Here is a 24,933-nt window from a genome sequence, read left to right as displayed (position 1 = left end):
ACAGAGTAGAGGAATTCCACCACCGGCAATAACATGAAAACACAGACGGGAGAGTGAACAAACAGCTTGGCCTTATTTGAGTAACATATGCATAAAAGGTATGTTGGAGCTGAGCCTGAGAAAGGGTATACTAATCCTGGAAGCAAGCAGAAGGAGTGGAAGATCAGACCTGATTATAGACAGCTAACTCTGCCAATAGTACAATAAAGGGGAACTGGAAGCCAGAGCCAAGGAGACCAGATAAGAGACTATTGTAAGAGCCAGTTTGCGCACAGGCTCTGGCTTATGAGCTTTATATTTGTAACCATCACATTTTATTTCACTAGTTTCCATTCATCTTTACAGCTATTGCCCCTATCATTTATCCTCCAAACAGGTACATTTTTAAGAGTGAATGAGGGCACTAATCCAACAGGATACTAAAACAATAGGCATAAACTCAAATTCTCTCTGGTAAAGGAGGTAATAAAATCTCTTCATCATTGGGGTTGTTAGCATAACACCTATTTTGATCCAAGAAAAATGGCAACTCTTGCTTTTCTATTTATTTTAGTTTTTTTATATTACCTGTTGGCATGCTCTGAGTTCATAAGTTCTAGCATATTGGCCATAAATGTTTCAGCTCAAGAGGGGAACAGTTCACTATTTGTTGATCATCAGCCTACCACTGCATTTTACACAGTCTCCATTATCAAAATGGAAAGATCATCCATTTTGTGACTATCCTAAATTGGTTGTCCTCTGCCATTGAGGATAGCTCTACTGGCCTTCCTAATTGTCAGGTATTGTGTACTCAGGAAACATAAGTTAAATTGAATATTAACCTTAAAAAACTTAATTAGGAAACTATATTTTCTTTTTTTTTATTAAACACTCATTTTATTGTATTTTGGTTTTATTTTTATTTTTATTTTAAAATTTAAAAAGTTAGACATTTATACAATCCATGAAGTAATCCCCCCGATTACCCCAGCATCCATCTGGCACTACACACAACTGTTACAATAATATTGACTATATACCCTATGCTATATAGGAAACTATGTTGTCTTTTTTAAAAAAATTATATTCCAAAGACAAATACTGATATCCATTAAAAGAGTTTCCTATTTCTTTGAATGATATAGATAATAAAGTTACCAAATACATCTAAAAAAATCTTTTTTTTTTTTTTTTTAGTTTTCTGGATTATTCCCATACACTCTCCCTATCAGTTGGCAGTATCTGTTTTTCTAAGCTACACACACTACTTCAGCTTTAATTACAAGGCCTGTTGCCATAGTTTCTTAGAGAATAGCTCCAGGCATGCTTGAGTCCATTATTTTCTAGAGAAATTGCATAGAGTAGTAGTCAGCCAAAATTTCCCATTTTACCTCCCACCCCATACAGCATATGATTCAGACATATAGCTAAGTATTCTAAATATTTTAAGAAAGTCTAAACAACTAGGAATGTTATTTAAAATTTAGCCTTTGGTTTCTTCTGTTCTGCCACATCAGTTGGTATTGTAACCAGCAGACTCCAGCTTAGGAAAAGACAGGAGACCGAGAAGAAATTCAGCCTGACAAACACACTGCATCTATAGAAAACACCAGCGCATTTTCCTTTCTGATAATAATAAAGAAAATGCACTGTATTTACATGTTACAATAATCGTATTGTTTCATATTTCTGATAACTCAGAAATGTACATTCCAATATGTTTGAAAAAGGAACTCTTAGAAAATAGATTAAATACTGGAAATTCATTTCTTTAAGGATTTCAAAGATTAAAAAGTGGAGTTCTGAAAACCTTATTTCTTAAAGCTAACACTTGATCCCATGTGAGTCTCTACCCTGTTTTCAGATGACAATTACTACTAAAGTCCTAAAAAGCAAGCCCAAAGGTTATTCTGCATTTTCAAGGTTAAAGAATGTAAATTAACACTGATCCTTATGAACTTTAGAAAAGGTAAATGCCAGTCCAGCTGGTTGTAATTCAGCCCCACTTTTCCGCTTCTCCATAGTTATGAGAATGGACTGTGCAGGTAAAAGGACCAAAGTTGAAATTTCAGCTCTGGAGCCACGCGACCTTGGGGCAAATGATGATTAAATGAGATAGGACATATGTAAAGATAGGAAAGCTCTCAGAAAATGGCAGCTATTATCATTGCTCCATAACTAGGTCATCTCCAGGACAGGATGTGGGGCAGGATGAGATCTCACTATTTTCAGAAGAACCTAAAATCATCCTGCTTCCTTTAACTATCATTTTAAGAGCTAATGTAAACTACTCAATTATACTGATTTTTCCAACTTAACTATTAAACAAATCATTTGACTTCCTCATTCTGTATCACTAAACTTCCTTTTATTCTCTTTTCTGTACAAGATGAGGAGATTCTAAAAAGTATTTGAGAAATGAAGGGCCGTATTTCCAACTACAAACATAGGATTAAAGATGCCCTGTGCATGTTAGACTATAGGTATTTACTAATGAATAAATGCATGCTGAATGAATGAAGGTTCCATTCTGTCATAGCTATTATGCTATGTGTCTCTTTATCTTTCAATTTAATAGGCTTACATATTTTTAAAGATCATATATATTATTTTCACTGATTCTCACAATGACCTGTAAAAAGATATAACAGGTATGGCTATTTTTAGTTTGCCCAAAAAGAAAGTGAATCTTGGGAATATTAAGTTCCTTACCCAAGGTAAGCTAAGGAACAGGGCTGGCCCCTAGGTCTTTAAGATGTAAGTCAGGATTCTGTCCGCCATACCACTCCACTTGGTCAGGATCCCATCCTTTACATCATTGGGCTTCTCACAAGGCCCGATCACTGCAACATGGTGAAGGGAGGCTGAGAAGAATCTCCCCAGGGAGTTTCTGTAGCCCCCACATATTTCTGAATACACACTTCTTCACTGTTAAACAAATGAACTTGGAACACATCAGCCTGAAGGATACCTCCTACCACTATGCAGCAGGAAAAAAAAATTGAGCTGGAATTTCAAGTAGTAGACTGGACTGGAGACAACTTTATGAATGACTATTTCTCTAATTATCACAGGTAAATTACAGAACGTCATCTACAACATCTCACACTTGAACCATGGTGGGAACTAAAACTCGATCTGCCATGCCAAAAGCATTACCCAAGGCAAATTTCCATCTGGAAGAGATTTTCAAAAATGATGCCAGTCCTAACAAGATAGGATATCTGGTCATCTCACTCAAGGAGTTCTTAATAGGGGTTTATCTCTACCCTAGGAATCCACAGATAAGCATAGCGGGCCCCTGCAGGCACCTGGAAGTACATGCCAAAGAATGTCCTAGGTATGTCTTAATTTTTCTAGAAATATATACACTATAACTTTCATCAGATTCTCAAAATGCCCCCCAAAAGTTAAGATCTTGCAAAAAGACTTCAGAATAGTAAAAATTAGTCCTGATTATTATCTGATTTTTAAGATATTAAGTTTCTATTTGTACTGAAAATTTCTATTACACTGCATCACTTTTAAAAAGCTTGACAATTTCACCAAATCTTCCCAAATATATTTGCAATTCCTTTAGGATGCCCTACAGTGCCTTCAGAACAAGAGGCAGTTACCTCCTAGATCTGTCTAAAATATTTGAAAATGCCTGCTGCCTCCTTCATGCAACTCACTGCAGAGTGTAGTGGCAGGAATTTACTTATATTTGTTAATGATTATTCAGAGTTGGTCAGTTATTTAAAACTTAATGGCCTACTTCTTAATGTGAGAGTTCTACCCTCTGTAAATAACATCAGTAAATATGATTAAATGTATATGTTTTCTGCAAAACCCACAGGTAGTTCTGTAATCAATCTATATGGTTTTCAGAAATTGGAGGGAAATCCAGAAAATCTGAAGAATAATGAGATTGGAGAAAAAAAAGAAAAAAGTTTTCAAATGAAAATGTATTGAGGTTAGATTTCTAAAAATTCTGTATACTAATGAAATAACCTGAATATTCAGTATTGCATGAGTTATGTGTAGCAATACTCACATATACCAACAACACACATGTATGTCAGCATAGACTGCAAAATGCTACAAGATTTTCTGAAAAGTAAATAAGTAAAAAGAAAAAAGCAATGAGCTTAAGGTGGAGGGGGGATAGACTAATTAAAAACAGATCATGGTTCTAGTTACAATAAAGTTACAATTAAGTAAAATGTCTCCCAATGAACACAACTATACAAGGAACAGAATGAAGATTAGAAGATTCTGAAAAGTAAATAGTAGCAATAGACTTGAAGTTTTTTTAAAGGCCAGAATTTGAAGTTCTACCAAACAAGTAGTGAGTTTGTCATTTTTACCTCCAGTATACCCCAGACTGAATGTAACATGGCAGCACAGCCTGAAACCTAGAGCTCGGTACTGAGGCTCAGACAGAGAAAACTCCAGGAGAAGCCCCTTATTCTGTCTTGAGGAGAGAGAAAAAGGAATTCTTAAAGATGCAGAGTACAGAAATTCCCCATTTTTCTCTTCTCTGAGTTCTCTTAAGTTCTAGCCTTCAAGCAATCACACAGGCAACGACATTAGAATTCCCAACAGAAGGGGAACCAAAGTTCTTAGGAAGGAAACCGTCCTCTCTGATCCCAAGAGAGTGGGGCAAATTCCCATCACTCTACCTTCTCTCTTCCTACCACTTGGCCCTGGAAGCAAGTATAGTCAGAGAAGCGTGCAGCAGAACAGGATAACAAAGCCCCCAACTTTCTAGCTAGTCAAACAAAAAGGAATCAAGTACGAACAACCATACAGAAATTAAAAGGAGTAAATGGGAATACTATTAAACCAACAAATCAAACAATTTAGATGAAATGAACAAATTCCTAGAAAGACACTAATTACCAAACTGACTCAAGAAGAAATAGAAAATCTGAATAGGCATATAAAAAGTAAAGAAACTGAATACTTAAACTTTAAATTGGTAACTTAAAATATTCCTATAAAGAAAGCACAAGCCTCAAATAAGTTCACTGATGAACTCAATTAAATATTTAATAGAATACCAATAATTCACAAACCCAGAGAACAGAAAAACTCAAAATGGGTCATAGACTAAATATAAGAACTAGAACTGTAAAATTTCTAGAAAAACATAGCAGAAAATTTTCATAACCTTGAGTGAGGCAATGGTTTCTTAGATATGACACGAAAAAACACAATCCATAAAGGAAAATAACTGATAAACTGGACTTAATAAAAATTTAAAACTTTTGCAGCTACAAAATACCATTAAGTAAATGAAAAGACAAACCATAGATTATAAGAAAACCTTTGTAAATCATGTGTCTGTTAAAGGACTGTATCTAGAATATATAAAAGAAACTTGCAACTCAATAAGAAGACAGAGCACCCAATTTACAAATGGGCAAAGATTAGTCCTGGTATGATTCTGCTGTGCAACTGTTCTCTAGAACAGTATTTGTTTATCTCCGTCCACCTTCTCCCCCACTTCAGTGTGTGCCACCACCCATGAAAGAGTCAATGGACATGGACATGAGCTCCCTAAAACTCCAGAACAATCTTGTCGGTTACGAACTAAAGTCTGACAAAAATGATCACTTTGAGGTGGGTAAAGATGAAAATGAGCATCAGTTATCTTTAAGAATGGTCAGTTTAGGGGTTGGTGCAAAGGATAGATTGCACATTGTTGAAGCAGAGGCACTGAATTATGAAGGCAGCCCAATTAAAGTAACGCTGGCAATTCTGAAAATGTCTGTAAAGCCAACAGTTTGTTTTCCCTTGCAGGCTTTGAAATAACATCTATGGTCTTATGGTTGTGTGTGGTTCAGGGCCTGTGCATATTAATGGACAGCACTTAGCAGCTGTGGAAAAAGATGCACAGTCAGAAGATAAAGAGAAGGAGGATGTGAAACTCCTAAGTATATTTGGAAAGTGATCTCCTCCCGGAAATGGTAGCAAGTTTCCAAAGGAAAAAGTGAAACTCGCTGCTAGTAAAAATGAGATGACGGAGATGAAGAAAATGACTCTGATGATGAGAAAACTAAAGAGAAAGGACCAATAAAGAAATCTATATGAGACACTGCAGACAAAAATGCACCCAAAAAAATCAAACTAGAATAATAATAATAAAGAAAACCCTCAAACCATCAACACCAAGATCAATAGATTAAGAATCTTTCAAAAACAGAAAAACACAGCATCATCAGAAACAGGGCAGAAAAACACAGAAAGGACCTAGTTCAGTAAAAGACATTAAAGCAAAAATGCAAACAAGTATAGAAAAAGTGACTTCCCCAAAGTGGAAGCTAAGGTCATCAATTATGTGAAAAATAGCTCCAGGTAACTGAACAGGAGGCTACTCAAGATTTCCAGCAGTAAAGGAAGTCTCTTCAAGAAAATAATTTAACTTAAATTTTTCTATCTTATTTCATTTCTGTAACAGTTGATATCTGGCTGTCCTTTTCATAATGCAGAGAACTTTTCTTACTGCATCTGATCAATGTTATTTAGGTTCCATTGCTGTTGTCCAAAATGTTTGTTGAGCTTTTAAAGATGGGACTCCATCCTTTGCTTGGTTTTAAATATGTAAGGAATGTTATAATAGGACATACTAGCAATGGTGGTCAGACAAATGAAAATGCTGGGGAGACAAAAACATACATGTAAAATGAACTCAATATTTTAATAAAGTAAAAATATAAAATTAAGTTAAAGTAAAAATGGGCAAAGATTTGAACATTTCACCAAACAAGATCTATGAACTGCTAATAAGCACATGAAAAATGCTCAAAATCATTAGTCATAAGGGAGATGCAACTTAAAACTACAGAAATACCACTTCAAACTATAGCTATTATAGAATAGCTATAATAAAAAAGACAGAAGATAACAAGTATTTCTAAGGATAAGGAAAAACTGGAACTTCATACACTGCTGGTGAGAATGCTGTAATTGTACGGTCACTTTGGAAAACAATTTGACAATTTCTTTAAAAATTAAACATAAACTTACAATACAAGCTAGAAATTCTACTCTGGATATCTGCGCAAGATAAATGAAAACATATATCCACATAAAGATTTTAAGCAGATATCATAGCAGCATTATTTATAATAGCTAAATATTGTGGAGGAAATCCAAAGTCCATCAATGAATAGATAAACAAAGTGGTATACTCATAGGATGGAACACTATTCAGCAATAAAAATGAACAAAATACTGATATGTGCTACAACATGATACATGTTACACCATGAATGAACTTCAAAACTTAACCTACATGACAGAAGCCACATGCAAAAGACAACACATTATATGATTCCACTTACATGCAATGTCCAGAAATGGCAAATCTATAGATACTAAAAGTAGATCAGTGGTTTTGTGGGGCAAGGGGTGAGAACAGGATTGACTGCAAACAGACATGAGAAATCTGTCTGGGGTAATGGAAAATATTCTAAAACTGGAAATTACATCTCGAAAAAATGTTGAAAAATTAAATTAGACCTCAAAATTTCAGGTGGAAGTAATGACCATGTACATGAAAACCAAGATATTGGTAAAGATCGTCCAAGGAAAACAGTAGAAAAAAGCTTAAAATGAGTTCTTTGAGGACAGTAGATAGCAACAAACAAGAGACAAAAATTATCTATAATAGATTGCAAAAATGGCCACAATACTATGCAACTCCTCCCATCATGAATCTATTTCCCTCACTCTCCGAGACTTGCTTTGGCCAAAACAATGTATGAGCAGAGGTACTCTAAGAGTTCAGAGCCTAAACCTCCAGAGGCATCATCCCCCTCCTCTCTTGCTGCTTTTGGAATATGAATCTAACCACATATGAACCAACCAGGGTTGCCTTACTGGAAGAGGAGAGTCCAAGTAGAGGAAAACGATGAGTCAGTCAGAGGCTGACTAAAGACACTTGAGGCAGTTCCAGCTGTGATGAGCCAAGCCTGGCTCAGATCAGAACAACCCTCATCTGGGCACAGCTCAAACTGCCAATCCCCAGAATTGTGAGCTAATTAGTTAAGTGGTTTGTTACAAAGCTTCAGCTAATTGATACATTAAAAAGACAGAAATATGACTGTTGTATAACACAACATACTAAAAATCTGGGTTTTAAGAATAAGCTTCCTAGGCATAAGAATGGAAAAGCAGTCAATGAGTTTGACTCAGGTCTGGGAACTGTCAAAGTCATTGTGCAGAGGAACTAACTGCAGAGTGAGAATTACAGTGAAAATTTCTCTGTTTAGTTGTTTAGGGTCCATACTGAACAGAAAGGCAAGCGAAGTGAAGTTAAAGTGTCGACAAGCTGAAACCTAGGGAAGATTTAGGACTGTAAGTCCTGATGAGGTAAGGAAGAAACTCACTAAGAGTTCATGAGGAGGTGCAGATAGGCAGGCATGTGGTCAAAAGAGATATTTTAGAATTCAAGATCTAGGACTTAGAGCAGTTCTAAGATATGATGAAATAAGCAAAGGTTGGATGGATGAATGAATGAATAATTGGAGAGCTATAGACAGATATTTGTCCATTTCATCTAAGCTGTCAAAATTTTTCTGATGAAGTTGTACGGAATAATCTCTTATCCTTTTAAAGTCTGTGGATTCTGTAGTTATAACCTCTCTTCCATGTGTCATAGCAGTGATTTGTGGTTTTTTTCTTGATCGGTCTAGCTTTATGTTTATAAACTTTGTTGATCTTTCCAAAGAACCAACTTTGGTTTTGTTAATTTTCTTTATTGTATGTCTTTTCTCTATGTCTTTTCTCTATGTCATCAATGTCTGTTCTTATCTTTATTAGTTTCACCCGTTTTATCCCTAGCTTCTTAAAGTTGAAAATTTGTTAGTTTTTAGACCTTTCTTCTTCTCGAATATAAGCAGTTAAAGCTGTTTTCCTCTATGCACTGCTTTCGTTGCATCATACAATTTTGAGATACTGTGCTTTTATTATCATTTGGTTCAAAATATTTTCTAATTCTCCTATGACTTCTTTTTAATGTACGAATAATTTAGAATCATGTTATTTAATTTCCAAATAGGTTAGATTTTCCTAAAGATACTGATTCCTAATTTGATTCTGTTATAATCAAGAATATATTCTATATTTCAATCCTCTTAAATTTAAAATTATTGTGATTTTTTTTATGGCCCAGAGTATAGTCTGTCTCTGTGAATGCATCATGTAATGATAGTGTTCTACAGATATCAGTTAGGTCAGGATAGTTGAGGGTTATTAAGATCACCTACATCTTTACTGATTTTCTGTGTGGATATTCTACCAATTGCTGCAAGAAGAATGTTAAAATCATCAACTATGATTACAGAATTGTCTATTTCTCCTTCAATTTTGACAATGTTTATTGCATGCATTTCGAAGCTCTGTTATTAAGTACAAACACATTAATGATTGTCTTCCTGAACAATTAGCCCTTTTATCATTATGTAACATCCCTCTCTATCTCTGTTGATACTATTTATCTGTTGATATTATTTACCTTGTTATCTATTTTATCTGATATTAATATAGCCATGCCAATCTTCTTATGCTTATTGTTTGCATCATTTATGTTTTTCCATCCATTTACTTTCAATCTAACTGGGTCTTTAAGTGCATCTCTTGTAAATAGTATATAGTCAGGTCTTGCTATTTATTCATTCTGATAGTCTCTGTTAACTGGAGTGTTTAGTCTATTACTGTTTAATGTAGTGTAAACATAAATAAAAAAATAAAACTGGAATTTAAGAGGATAATGCTTTCAATCGGCCTATAACCTAAGTATGTATTATTCAGTACTAATACCCTGCAGCATGTATATTTTATATAATAAGTAGTTGCTCCATAAAATCTATTTAAAAAAATCAGTCAATAACTAACTAAATCCCCATGTAAAATTCCTGACTGCTAAATAAAAGAATTTCACCTACAGTATAACAGTTCCATCTACTGATATGTAAAATGCCTAGAATATTGGACATTTATATACATCTTAGTTTTAAAGACTTTGACATTTAAGACTTTGAAGATAATACTGGAATAGCAATTCTAGAATCTTTCCCTTATAAAACTGTTAACAACGAGAAAGTGACCAGGCATGAGCAAGGTGACATGCATACTGAGGTTAAAATCATAGTCTTTAAATAGCAATTATAGGAGTACATTCACTTGCTTATCTTAATCATGACTCTTGGAGTTGTCTGAATGTTACTTTTAAATAAAATAAAGTCTTATTACTTTGTAATTATACATTAGAAAATAATTTTATGAAAAAAACTTCACGAACACTAAACAGTAAATGAAATTAAATTTTTTCTCAGATTTTATGTTATTTAAAATACACTAATATTTTATAGATGGAACATTATTTCTAATGTCTTCTAACTTTTCATATTTATTCAAATTTTTTCACCAAAGAATAACCCTGTTCACTTATCATCTCTATTAATTCAGGCAAAGGCATGAGATGTGCTTGCTGGAAATGGACAGTCTCGAATGTTGAATTCCATGGTGAGAAAAAAGGCTTGAGGTAATAGCTGCTTTAAAGAGGATAAAGAAAATGTAAGGAAAACCTAGTTTCAAACAACAATTTAAAGCCTATCCTAGCCTTGCTTAGCCTAGATCAGCCAGAGACCTACAAGGGAGTGAGAAAGAAAATGTTTGTTGCTTTTTTTTTTTTCCTGGATGCCATTCTGATTGTGTAATTGTTACAAAGTGAATATATAAAATATATATATATATATTTAATGTAGTTATTAATATGATTGGATTTAAGTCTACCATCTTATTTATTTTCAGTCTGCCTGTTTGTTTGTTTTTTTCGTCATTGCTGTTGTTCTTTTGTTCCCTTGTTCCTTCCTTCTTTGAATTATTTGGATATTTTTTAGAATTTAATTTGGGTTTGTCTATTATGCATTATTTTGCATTGGTTTCTCTGGGAATTAAAATATGCATCCTTAACTTTTCATTATACTTAGAGTTAATACACCACTTCATATAAAATGTAGAAACCTTACAATCATATAGGAAGTTCATTTATTCTCCTGTACTTCTGTACACTATAGCTGTCATATACCTACCTGTTTTATAAACCCTACAAGATGATGTTATAATTTGTGCTTTAAACAATTATATATTTTTTTAAAAAAATTAAGAGGAATAAAATAGTATTTTATATTTACCTTGATAGTTGGCATTTCTGATGCTCTTTATTTAAATTCACCAACACATTTCTCAAAACTAGTTGAACAAAGATTGCCAAAGCACACCATTTAGCTCTCAGACATGAACACACAGATTACACATTAAAATTGCCCCTAATTTTTTCTCTTAAGATCATGACAGTTAAAGCAATACCACTTAGCAATAGTCTGATTATAAACAAAACAGAAATTCAGGCATTGGAACTGGATAGCAATACTAGTGATAAGGTAAATTGGTTATAAGATAATTCAGAATACACTTAACACTGATTTTTTTCAGATTATAAATTGAAATGAAAACATTAAATACTAAAACTTTTGTTCAAAACTCTCACATCAAAATATAAATATCTCTTCAATATACGAATAAAAATGTCAGAATATTTTCAACTCATTTCTAAAAGTGTGTATTTTCAAAGTAAACACAGGATGTTAATTAAGGCATAACTGTGAGTATGTCTGAAATAAAAAGTGAAAAGCATCTGTCTATTTCCCTTTAAGTAAAGAGGGATATGAGAATATCTGTAAAGTTACAGAATCCATGAGAATTGAGAATTAAACTAACTTATAGAAAATGTCAAACATTCAGTCATTCAGCAAACATTTACAGAGCTTTACTCTATGCCATACAATGAGCTAACACTAGAGATTTGGACTTTCAAGATATAGTCTTGTAGGGAAGACAAACAAAAAACTCAATTATGATTATGAGGAAAGAACTAAGATAGTTTCCTGGAGAAGATGACCTATGAACTGGGTTTTGAAGGATGAGCAGGAGTTAGCCTTTTGTGCCCAAGATTTGGGTTTTTGAAGTGTTGTTTTTTGTTTTGGTTGGGGTGAGTGGGCAAAGAAAGGAAAGGAAGAGAAAGACAGGCTTTCTTGGTTGGAAATACTATGGACAAAAATAATAATCCTAAAAGGTCACGGTCTGCTTGGAGAATTACAAGAAATATGGACAAATGGTTAGACTAGAACTGTCACAAGGACATCAGTATAGGGATCCCTCTGATATCATGTTATGAAGGCTGAACTTTGTTACCTCGAGAGAAGTGGGAAACCAATGAGGGATTTTAAGTAGGAGAGGAATATGGCTTACCCAATCTTTTCTTCCTTGCCTATCTCTACTGCAAATGCTAGGAAAAATCAGCCCATATCCCAAACTTCCCTTGGTGTAAGAGATGGCCTGCGACACAGTTTTGACCTGTCAAGTGTAAGAGGAAATCTAACTGGAAATGCTTCTAGCAAAGATTTCAATTTCCTGGTGAATATCCGTCCTTGGCTGCCTCTGCTCCTTCCCCTTCTTCCCTCCTTGAATTTGGGCATGCTCTCTGGAGCTGTGCCAGCCATCCTGCAATCACTGAAAGAAAGGCCAGGATTATCCAATACACCGGCAATGACACAGTAGAGCTTTTCAAGCAAAGCCTGCAGCATCTCTAGACTTCTTGCTGAGATTACTTGAATCTGAATGTCTCCATGATAGATAAAAGTTTTAATAATTAATTTGTATTTTAGAATGATCCTTATTAAATTACTATGTATGGATTGGGGATGCGGAAGCAAGGAGACTTGTCTGGAGTTTTATTATGGGGTCTGAACCAAGATAACTGCAATGGGGATATTAAGGAAGGCAGACCCCAGAGATATTTAAAAGAGAAAAAAGGGCAGGATGGATAAGGAAGTTGTCTGTCATATCTTTTAGGTTTCTAGTTTGAGCAACTGCAGCGGGTACAGGGTAGCACCTTTCTCCAAAACAGGTGCAGATATGGTGAGTGATTGTTGAGTTCAGCACTGATTTTGAGGTACCTATGGTACATAATGAGAAAATAATGAAAAAGCAGTTGACTCTCTGTATTTAGAGGTTAAGATGAAGTCTGGATTTGAGCTACAGATTTCAGAGTAACCATTATATGGGGATAACCTAAAACAGAAAGTATGATGTGATCCTACAAGTAAAGTTTGAATAGTGTGAGCAAAAATAAGACTCAGAAAATTTATTAAGACAAAAAGAATATTGGTGGTAACCTAGGGTTTGGGGGAGAAGGAGTAGAATGGGGAGCAAATTATAACGAGTCTGGGGTTTCTTTTGGAGCTAATTTAAATGTTCTAAAATTAAATTGTGTGATGGTTGCACAACCTTGAGAATATACTAAAAATCACTGAATTGTACACTTTAAATGGATAAACTGCATAGTATGTGAATTATATCTCAATAAAACTGTTTAAAAAATTAAGCCCAAGGCAGTACCTTGGGAATATCAACATATAAATAGGAAGATGATCCAGTGCCAGAACAGAGGGACCCATGGCCAGAAAAGAGGTGTTGTCCAAACACCTGGAAGAAAGAGTTTCAAGAAGCAATCAGTGGCCAACAGTGTCAAATATAAGAAAGGTCAATTAAGTTAAAGACTGAAGTATCTGATTTAGTAATTTGGAAATCACCAGTGCGCTTAGTGTGTGATTTTAAGTAGTAGCAGCGAAAGCCAGATTATACTAAGTTGAAGAATAAATGAGAGGTGAGGAATAGGAGATGACAAATAAACGTCTCAGGTAACTCCTCTTGCCCAAAAGAGCTGGTGGTATAGAGAGGTTTGTATTGTTGATTTCAAAAGGAGGCATATGTGATATTTATACATAAGGGAAAGGAGCCAGCAGAGAGCATGCAATAGAAGATAAAAGAGGGGAAGACTAATGGAACAACATCCCCCAAGAGAAGGGGAAAAAAGGAATTCACGACATAAGCATAAAATATTAGTATGGAGAACAAACGAATTTTCCATTGGACTGGGAGGGAAGTTTAAGATGCTGCTTAGTTTGTAGGGGCAAGAAGTTTAATGTGCTATTACTTCATGGCATTGACATTCTCTGTGATTTAAGAGACTAAGGTCACTGGCTGAGGGTGAAGGAGTAACCTTGGGGATTTTAGGAGGACATAAACATTTAGAGTAATTACTGTGGAAGGGAAATTTTCAAGGGATAAGTTTAAATGCACATACGCACATTCCAAATACTTTGAAAAACCTGTAATATATTTTGCAACTGATAAAAAGGGCCTTGCACATAATTAAATACCTGCAAATTTATTATACTTTACATGAGGATTTGTTATGACCACACTAAAGAGATGAGCAGGTTGTCACAAATCCCTGAACATATGGTGTCCGCAATCAAAATGTAACTCAGTGGTGTTTGTGCATTGGACCTAAAAAACATGGCACTCTGCAAAAGTGCAGTTTCAGAGTGACTGGAAAGGCCCACAGTGAGTCATTTTCCCAAGCCTCTAGAGCAGAGGCCACAACTTTTCATTGTCCTTCAGAGTGAAAAAAAAAAAAAGAGTGATCAGGCTGTTTTGCTATAGTTGCTAGAAAAGAAATGAAAGGCAATTTTTTGCTTCTCTTGACAGTGCTCACAGCAGGTGCTCTCCTAAGGTGTTCAAATAAAATAATGTTATATCAAAAGTCTTTGTCAACTGTGAAGTAGTATACAAAAATTATTTTTATTGTAGCTGGTACCTAGTCATATTTCCAGTTCCATATTCTTTTATGCAATCTCAAGAACACTTCATTCTAATTATATTGGTGTATTCTGAGCTCTGAAAAAAGGCATGCACCTTATTAAATCTTTCCCTATTTTCATGTTATTCCAGTGGCCTGAAGATTTGCTCTCATTCACTCTCTGTCTAGCCAGGTACTACCTACTGCATGCTTCAGCATAAGCCTCTTTGAAGGCTTCTCTGATTACTCCAGCTAGAAACAATCATTTCATTGGAACTATTCCAACCATTCCTTTTCTATACATAATTTGTTACATGGTATTTGTGCTAATTATATTTTTATCTTTGCCTGCCTTAAGCTCCTAGAAAGCAGGAATTGTGTTTTCCAAATTGCCTTTTTAGCATGATGCTTGCACATAGCAGAAATGTGGCCTGTTGCTTCTGGAAGGAGCTTCAAATATCTTCATGTTACCAGTGAGAACAACAAGTGCGAGTCTCAGAGACACTAAGAGACTTGACAGAAATCACAGTTAGTTAATAGCAGAGCTGGAACCCAAAATAAGGATTTTAAACTTTTATTCCTATATTCCTTTCATTAAACCAATCCTCTATTGTTAGCCTGGTTCTATTTTGTAATCCAAATCTCAAAAAGAGTCATTCTTGACTCTAACGGTGAGACAAAGATTCAAACTTCTCTGGAAAAGCTTTTGTTTCAACTTTCATCTAGACTACATCCAGATTAATTAGCTTGGATGCATGAAAAAAAGTGAGTTTTTTCCCTTTCTTCTTTTTTTCCTTTCAGCATTCTATTTTGTCGCCATGTAGCTAAAGTCAGGGTAAATTATATGGTAGTGCTGCCTCTGTAACTAGGGTGAATTTTTTTACAAATGTATTGGCTGTACTTGTACACCTCGGCTTCTGATGCTCTCATCACATTTGTGACTCATAATTGGAAACCGCACAGCAGTTCAGTTACTGTAACAGAAGAAACCAGTACCTATAAAATTTCAGCACTGATATTGGGAGTGACCTAGAACTAATCACCAAGGGCAGAGGCTATACCTCAGACCCTTTGTTAGCCCTAGTATTTAATATTGTACTTCGTACATAATTAAAAATGAAAGTGTTTATTTTTAAAATAATTGGGTGACACTACATGAACACTATATCATGTGTAGGGTTCAAATTAAGACTGATTTAATTAGTGCAAATTAATTTAGACCTGGAATTTAACTCTAGGCAAAGAATTTATTTATAAAGATAATCTATTTGTAAAAAGAAAGCTAAATAATAAATTATGATTTTCTCTAATCCATTAAATTGAATAATTCTTAATGAAAGATGCAAATTTAAAGAGAAGCTGTGACATACAGTTATTTTACTGACCATTCTTCCATGGTTTGGTACAGTAACACTGGAACCGTAATGAGGCCAAGAGGGTTTATGTGGACCATCCTCATCTAAGATAACTTGGATAATCACTGTAAGAACCTAAAGGATTTGCCTACTCAGCCTTATAAGGAATATCCACTAAAAATTCATCCAACTTAGCTTCTCTCTTTCATTGAGAATTTGGGGCATATTATTCTCTGAGCTGTGAGTGACACACTTGAACACCACAGAGCAGACAAAATGTAACCAGGGAGTTCTTGTCTTACTCAGTCTTTTTCTTGCTACGTGACTCTTCAGGAACTGTTTAACCTGAGTTAACTCTTTTAGTTCCTTTACCTGAAATGGGAAGTGAAGGTATTTACTCAAATCCTGATAGACATAAAACACACTCTTCCCCCTCCTTTTATCAAACAAGGCTTCCCTTATTCCACTGAGCTGATGAATAGGGATCACTTACCACTGTTCACTCTGGGTATTCTCAAAGGGCATTCTAATTGTCTGCAGTCTCCTGAAGTACTCCCAAGACACTTACTTGTAATCTAATGGTACCTCAATTACCCATATCACTTTCCGAAATTTCCTTAAAATCAAGATTGTCTCTGCCCGATTTTCACCACAAGAATTTAGGGTAACAGTTAACAATTGTATAAAATCACAGCATAAAACAAAATATAAATCCTCAAAAAAAAGTGCACTTCTTAGACACCCAGAATGAAGACTTGGTTTCTAAACTGTGTCCTATAAGAGTGTGAAATCATATGTCTTCATTAGCTGTTTAGGACTAAAAACCAAACAAACAAAAACCGTACCAGTTCTTTATCTACATACACAAAACACATATTTCTATTTATCTAATTGGGCCTTTTTCTCTGTCAGTGAATTGGGGTTATACTGTTCAACTGTTACTAGATGAATTAATAATTTCATATTCTCATCTGCTAATTATTAAAACTTAGAGGACTATTAAAAAGCTGGTAGAGACAAGTTTACAAGTAAGTGAAAATAAAAAGGGTTGTTGGTGGTTATATTTCCAAAACACCTTATAAACATCTACATTATTTATTTCTACTTTCAGGAAGAAAAACTGAGGTGGAGAAATGAGTCGATTATATCCATAGCGAGGAGAAAAAAGCTGGAGCTCCTCAGATGAGAGTAATGTGGCTTTCTTCCCTGCTGCAGAACTTTCCCAAAGCAAACTGGGTCCTAATGACATGGTTTTCCTCCCTCAAGAAGTATTTCTCTACCTGGGAATGAACATCCTGAAATTTCCTTCCCAACTAGGCGTGTGGGTAGCAGAAGCAATACCCTCTGCCAAGTAAAGCAGCAAAGTGCTAACCGAACTTCTTCATGTGTTCAAGGGCTTTCCCAAAACAATTTCACATTTCGAAATGAGTCAGCAGATCCTAAACTCATTTTCCTCATTTGACCACTATGGAAATGCTGAGGGTGAATTATCCACTTACTGAGATTGAAATGAGGAACGAGAAAACATAAACTTCTTAGCTCAGTATGATTAGGACTTGTCAGAAAATAAAAACCTTTCCTTTTATAATTAATTATTCTGCAGCAGCTACTGCTAAAAAACAGCAACAAGAATATCCATTATGCTACTCAAATTCTAATTTTTAAAATATGATAGAATCCAAAAAAGTCAGAGGTATTTCTCAAGGAGAAAGTCCTGAAGGAAATGGCATTTTGATAGAAAGGGAAAAGAAAAAATCCCCTATGTTATCCTTAAGAGGAAAATGTTCCATTTGTAGTAAACATAAAACAGTAATAAAATATGACATTCTCATGCAACACAGTCTCAGGATTTTCACTTGTGAAATAACATCTTTTGAGTGGTTTATCAAAGGAACTTGGTACGAAAAGGAACATGGGTAGCCTATCAACAAATTAAGCTAATTTTGCATTTGATTTTCTGAGGGGAAAAAATATCTAACCAAATCCATTTGCTACAATCAGTGACTTACATTTTTAATACAGGGCAATTTTTAAAAGCCTAGAAAGATAAAATAAGAGCTAAGATTCAGAAAATGTTGAATTATGAACAATGTTCTGAAAATGTGCATTTTTCTTTTCTGCCCATCTCTGAGTCCTATTTACCCAATTACAGGAACTGGCCCCCATGGAAGAATTTTTCATTCATTCAAGAACCCACTATACCACAGTGGGGATGCACCCCTAAACAAGATGGTCCGTGCCCTCAAGGAGCTCACAGTCTAGCAGGTGAGGCGATGTGAAGTACAAACAGGATGTCAAACTGTACCAGAAATCTTGTGAAATAAGTTAAGGTATTAAACAACAGCTCCCAGCTTTCCTAACCAAATGCAAACTCAGGTCAAATTCTTAACTGAGGGATAACTAAACAAGACATAGCTCTCACTCATTTTTTTCCTGTTTATGCTTTAGCTAAAATACCTGATGGCAAATAAAATAATACATAACAGATTATTCTGATTCTATTACTTATATGTATAAAACTGGTAATCTCTTTTTAAAATCAAAATCCTAAATATTGATGTTTGCACCCTCGCCATTATTTATTTTTTGTCACATCTATATGGTTTATTCCATTAAATTCATTAGATTTTCAAAAAGGGTTGCTTCATAACAGGCATGGTTTATGTCATTTCCCATAAATTTGAATTGATTTAATAAGACTAAAATTTGCAAACAGATGTTTTATTTTTACACATTTTAAATTCAATTTTACAAAATGTAATGATAGGTACCCAGTACTGAATACCTACTATGAATTAAGTGGGATTTTTTTTTTTACATAATTGCTTGTAAACCCAAAATCAACCTCCCCCCATAGCCCTGACAGGTACTATTGGTCTTATTTTACAGATGGGGAAATTGAAGTACTGAGAAGTTAAAGAATTTTCTACTGACTAGTTAATTTATTCTCTTATGTATCTTAAATTAAGCACAGAGTTCTCACCCTCCAGGGCTACATGCAGAAGAATTACTCATTGTACAACATTATAATGATGTTATAATAATGCAGTTAAAGCTTTCAAGCAACTGGAGTCCAACAAAACCTCTAGGTTGCAATAAAACATCTGATTAACCAATGAAATGAAATGTGAAATAATTTCTTAGGTAAATGGCAAGTACATAGATGGTGTCTAACTGTGAAGTCTGCTAAGATAGGTAAACCACAACAAACATTGGTACCAGTAACCTCCAAGCCTGGCTGTGTGAAACTCTCTCAAAAAGATGGAAAATTATCTCACACTAAGTAGGGTTGGCCTGGAAACTCATGAAAAAATGCTGGGTCAGGGAGAGCTTATGTTTTTGTTTTGTTTTATTCTATCTTCAGTGGGTCCGGTCCTACAGCAGTCCCACAGTCCCACATAATCTCTGCACCACCCCACCAGCTCATGGAAGGATGGTCCACATTTTGAGCACAGAAGCTAGCACACACAATCAAATAAAGCCTAATCACCACCACCATCACTTTGCAAAAATCATTAGATGGCTCCAATAAAATACAGAGCTTCATGAGTGAATAGAAATATAAACTTGAAAGTCTAAAACGAAACGCATATAAATCAAATTGCTTTACACTAACTTCCTAAAAGCTCTTCTCTGCTGTCGGATATCTACGTGAATAACTCCATCCAGTACCCAGAAAGCTTCCAGCGGCAAATGAAGCTGAGATTCACCCCGGGGCTAAGTTTTCTAAGGTCCATAGTGTCTTTACAGGCTGTCTTTCCCCATCTTGTACAGAGGCTCTACAGCACAAGAAATTTGCTAAAATTGTTGTTCGGTTGTGGGTAGTATGCTCGCCATTCAATACCCTACTGTTTCCTTAACACGCATATGATTAATATTGGTACTCAGTTAAGAGAGCATCTTCTGACCTTGAGCGTGCGCGCTAAATAAATTACCTCAGAACGAAAGTGGTGTGATCTCATAACAGCATCTGGAGAGAAAAAAGAAAACCGAGACTTCATTTAACTCTCCGTTCTTCATCTGCAGAGTTACTGATGACTTAACCTGGGGGGTGGGGGCAAGGGTCGGGAAGGCACATTCCAAATGCCTCGAATTCAGTGGGAGACATCCTATATGGCAGGAGGTTACTAGGCCATCAGTCTGTAAGTGATTTCTCCACGAGAAGTTTCAGGGGAAGTTCTGGGAGAGTTGGGGAGCCCCGAACTCTACAAGCCTTACTTTCTTACTCCTAAGCTCCAACGGTGGATGGGTGAAGGAAGGCTGTCGCAGCTCCGGACTCTGCTCCAATTACCCTCAAGGGCTTAGGAAACTGACTCTAAGAATTTGCGTCCGCTCCTCTCCTCCCAGCTCTCTGCATCGCTGTGTTTATCTCAACCCGGGAGACTGGAGGAAGGGGGTGAGCGCAAAAGAGGCGAGGGACGTTAAATACATAAACGTACTCAGCTTGGGGAGTGGGCAATGATGGAGATAGTGTCAGCAGCGCAGAAGGGAGCGAGCCGCGCTTCACTCTCCAAATCGGCTTAAATGTCCCTCCTAGCCCGAAGACACACGTCGCAGCGTGTCTTACCTCGGCTCCTTGAACGACCCGAAAAGACCGATTTCATCGGATGCCTCCCTTTCTGGAGCTTGCGATGCCAGCAGCAGAAGAAGACGATGGTGGCGATGGTGCCCAGCAGAAGCAATAAGAGAAAGAGGGCACATTGGATGCTGTAGGGTCTCAGCAAGACCAGGAAAGCCGCGGCGATCATGGTGCGGGCGAGGCGGGGGCAGCTCCGCGGTGGGGCTGGAGGGCGGCGGCACAGACACCCGCGCGGGGCGCACGCCGAAGTGGCGGGCACGGACGAGCGCGGCTCAGCGCGTCATGCCCGGCGCACGCGGCCCTGCGCCCAGCCCAATGGCTGCGCACTCCGCGCCAGCCGCTCTATGCGAGTGATCCAGGGCGCGGGGAGCGCTTGCCATGACTCAGCAGACGGCGACAAGGCTGGGACTTGGCGGCGGGGAGCCTTTCCCATCCCTCCCCTGGCACCCCCGCCCTCGTCCGTGCGCAGCCCCCGGGCGCAGCCCTGCCGGGGACGCGGCGGGCGGGGAGGAACAGCGCGGCCGCCGCTGCCACCCGGGCCCTGTGCATCGTCTTGCGGCCGCCGCTGACCTCGGCATCCCGAAGACGGGCGCACGTGGGTCGGGGCGGGGACTCTGCGCCGGGGCTGCAGCCGCGGCGGCCCACGGGGGGCGGGAATGGGGCGCCGCGGCGGGGGCTCGGCTGATGACATCACGGCCGGGCTGCGGCAGCGCGGGCGCGCGGACATGGCTGCGGCGGCTGCAGCGGCGGCGGCCGCGGGCTGCGCTCGGGCCTGAGCGCCCAGCGCCCTCCCGCGGGGCCGTCCTTCAGTCCGTGCATTCCGCGGGTGCACGACCGTGTGCCTCTCAGCTCCCCGACGCTTGGTGCTTCTACCTATCCAGCCTCCCTTGGCCGAATTTCTGGGGAGCCCGGCGTCAGGGGGCGCCAAGGAGCCAGGGGGAAATCCGTAAGGCGCTGAGGGAGCCTCCAGGCGGTGCTACCCCCAACCTCCCACCTCCCTGCGCTCCGCCCCGAGGTTGGGGCTTTGGAAGATGCAGCCGGGTGAGCTATTGCTTGCAGGGGGGTTCCTCGCACGCTTAAGCGTGAACGCCGGGCAGGGCCTTCCTGGGAATGGGGGTCCTCCAGGAACGGGAGGCCCACCCATCCAAGCGCCTCTGAACTGGAGCGCTCTCCAATAGAACGCTCAGATCTGCAGACGTGAACTGTTCCACCCCCAAACTTGGTGCTATTTCGCAGCCGAGAAATGGGCTCTTTAGGTTCTCTTGTATCCATGCGTTTACCGTAAAAGCTGACTCGTTTAGCGCATTTAGAGGGAGAGGCAATTTCAGATTTAGAGAACTGGCAAATGAATTGGCTGGAAAATATTTTGAGAAGAAAATGTTTTCGGGGGTGTGAGGAAATAATGATCTGTCACACTTAAAATGCACACACTCCCTTATCTCTCCCTCTTGCCCCCTCCTATTTCTTCATAACCAGCAAAAATTGTATTGTAGTTGATGGTCGGGAGATTTTACAGTGGTCGCTGGTGCAATGCCAACGCAGAAGGTATGGCGGGAGAGCTGCAGTGCGCCTTTCTGTGGATGGCCACCGCCACCTGGCAAAGAAGCCGCTGCTGCCGCAGTCTGCAGCATCTTGTGGCCTTGGCCCGTCGGCCAGGTGCGGTACTGTGTTATGCTGTTCCCAAAGCAATGCTGTGTGGGGCTGTTTTTGTTCGTTTTGTTTTATTTACTCGCATAAGGAAACAAATTATAATGGCAAGGTAGCACATTACTGCATTTGTGGAGTTTCTAATAACTACTAAGGTAGACTCTGAAATATTTAAGAGACCGAAGAAATGGTGTCATAAAAACGTCACGTAAAATTCTGAAAAAGAATCCATGACAATACTTAAGTTTTATTATTTACTTGAAGGATCCTCAAATTAGTGATGTTTTTTAACGATACAAAATCAACTGCACAGCTCTGCATAAAAGCTTAACTACTGATGGTCTTAACGACCTTTAACATATTACCATGTGTAAGCATTAAAGGAAACTCAAAAAGCATTGCCTAATGCATTTCTCAAATGCCAGGTTCATAAACATGGGAAACAATGGATTAAGTTTTCTAATGTACAGCTTGTTTCCTAAAACAAAACATTAGAATTGTTGACATGTTGCGTCTCATTCAGTCATGAGTTGAAGGTGGAAAGATCTTCCTTGCAGATGTTGTATAAAGTAGGATATCAGAGTGTAGGCTGCACTGCAAGTCAGGAGAGGCTTCCCAGGTCCCTAGCACTCGGGGGCTGGTGAGAAGCACTGTATCATTTGCCCATTGCTTAAAGGTTTCCCAATACCACAGGGCCCTGAAGTGAGAGACTGTATTCCTGTCCACTGTGCAGGGGTTATTGGTGAGAATCCTGAGAGCCTGCAATGTGTGGCACAGCAGGAAAAGAAGAATTCTTAGTGCATCTACTCACAGTGGCCTAGTGGAGTAATTTAAAACAACAACACTGAATTAACCTTCTGCAAACATTGGGAGAAATAACTAACAGAATTTAGGAAGGTCATCTTTACTTTATATTTCTCACTGACAAAAATTTGTGAGTGAGTGGAAATGGTCTAAATATCCTTGAAACATGTCTAAGACCACAAACACAGCATAGTAACCAATTTACCCCAAACTCTACATTTTTAACAAAAAGCAACAAAATAGCAATTATGGGTTTCTGAGCAATTACTTTAGCACAATTGTTATCATCCTGAGTCTTACTGCAGCCATTTATAAGTTTCAAGTGCACACAAGAACATCGTTTATCTCTCTTGGCCAGCAAATGCTTAACTGCCATGCAGTAGGATTATAGATATTTATATTTAGATGCATTCATTTCTGTTCTTTCAATCGGTTATCTCAAGGATATGAATAAGCAAACCTGATCATTGAATGAATTTAGTATTTAGGATCCATTATTATTTTCTGATTTGTTTGTCGATAATTTATCATTTCCTTTTCCAAATAATAGCACGTTATTAATCGCTTCTTTCTGTGTATTTCTGTGATGGCTAATGCATTGTGGAATTCAATAAATATTAAATCAGCCAATCAATCCTTTTTGGAAGTTAATTTAGTAGAATTCATACATCATTTTCCTGGTAGGTTTTCATTTTAAAAGAATAATTGACATTGTATCAAAGTCACAAAAATTTTAAGTTTGGGGTTAGGAGTGGAGGAAGTAGGCTTTTGGCCAAATCTTCACACCAAGAAATGAAAAATCAAAATGGAAATGTATATATAATTTTTTTTACTTTCTATCATAGTGAGTTAGCACTGTCACCCAATAGAAGCCAAATGAGTTCAGGAGAATAGTTAAGAGAGTTTTGTATCGAGTATGTAGAAGATGATCCATCATGCAGCCCTTCTTTCTTTTGGATTCTCAACTAAATTGAGAACACACACAAAGAACCAAAAGGAAATTAAAAATATTAACTTTACTCAGGTAAAGTGAGATTGCAGAATATGGCTTAGACCCAAGGCCAAAATGGGGCATCTTATTCCTTTTCCCCTGACTCAGCATGTCCCTCTCCCCAGTCATAACTGAAGAACTACAGTTGACCTTTTAAAAACATGGATTTGAACTGCATAGGTCCACTTACACACAGATTTTTTTAATACTGTAAATGTATTTTATGATTTTTAAGTACTTTATCTTACTTTACAGTAAGAATATAATATATAATACATCTAACATACATAATATGAGTTAATCAATTATTTGTTATCAGTAATGTTTCCAGTCAATAGTAGGCTATTAGTGCTTAAGTTTTGGGGGATTCAAAAGTTATATGTGGATTTTTAACTGTATCGGGAGTTGGTGCCCAACGTCTTGTGTTGTTTAAGGGTCAACTCTATAGTCCTTCTCAGACAGAGCAGGAAGCAACCCTACCTGTACTCCCTCTTACCTGGAGACCAGAGGCTAAGAGCCTGACACTGTCTAATCCACAAGGCATTCTGCACGAGTGAGCAAGAGGTAGGACCATGTGTAAGAAGGGACCTTTTATATTTCAGCCCATTAATGGCTGGCGGGCTCTCCCCAGTTTACCTCATCATGAAGTCATTCCACCTCCCAAAAATAAGAGTAAGGAGCTTTAATAAAATGGAGAAATATCTGTAGGACTTCCCTTGAGGTAGTTTGGAAGTTGTGGCACAAATACCTAATTTATAGATCAGGAAGAAGAAAAGTCTCCACCCTAAGCTGTGTAATGATCAATTAAAAGAAAGGGAGAAATTGCAGATGACTCGAGTTTTGAACTAGGAGAAACAGTTTTGCAGGAGAAGATGAC

At 37.6% G+C, this 24,933-nt stretch overlaps 2 protein-coding genes and 1 pseudogene across 11 annotated transcripts in view; 2 read left to right on the top strand and 1 right to left on the bottom strand.

Moving 5' to 3' along the window:
• DST (dystonin) overlaps positions 1-21,024 on the bottom strand; it is a 404,042-nt gene extending 383,018 nt beyond the window's left edge. For 4 of the 9 annotated variants that reach the window (XM_039853089.1, XM_039853093.1, XM_039853091.1 and 1 more), the window contains exons 1-2: positions 20,603-20,832; positions 19,944-20,005 (exon numbers count right to left, since the gene is read on the bottom strand). In XM_039853089.1, the coding sequence (XP_039709023.1) occupies positions 19,944-20,005; positions 20,603-20,783 (243 nt within the window). In that variant the 5' untranslated portion in view covers positions 20,784-20,832. Of the gene's footprint in view, positions 1-19,943; positions 20,006-20,602 lie in introns of all 9 variants that reach the window. The other 5 variants (XM_039853100.1, XM_039853103.1, XM_039853101.1 and 2 more) reach the window with 3 other exon arrangements.
• Positions 5,485-6,424, top strand: LOC120594911 (nucleophosmin-like; annotated as a pseudogene).
• A 306-nt stretch (positions 21,025-21,330) lies between the features above and the next one.
• The window catches only part of BEND6 (BEN domain containing 6), a 47,376-nt gene continuing 43,773 nt past the window's right edge, over positions 21,331-24,933 (top strand). Inside the window, exon 1 of one of the 2 annotated variants that reach the window (XM_039853111.1) lies at positions 21,331-21,655. The gene's annotated coding sequence lies outside the window, so the exon portion shown is untranslated. Of the gene's footprint in view, positions 22,271-24,933 lie in introns of both variants that reach the window. The other variant, XM_039853112.1, reaches the window with a different exon arrangement.

This window comes from Pteropus medius, unplaced genomic scaffold, assembly GCF_902729225.1.
Source record: "Pteropus medius unplaced genomic scaffold, Ma_sr-lr_union100, whole genome shotgun sequence".
Classification (NCBI taxonomy): Eukaryota; Metazoa; Chordata; class Mammalia; order Chiroptera; family Pteropodidae; genus Pteropus; species Pteropus medius.
This window is presented reverse-complemented; position numbering and strand designations above follow the sequence as displayed.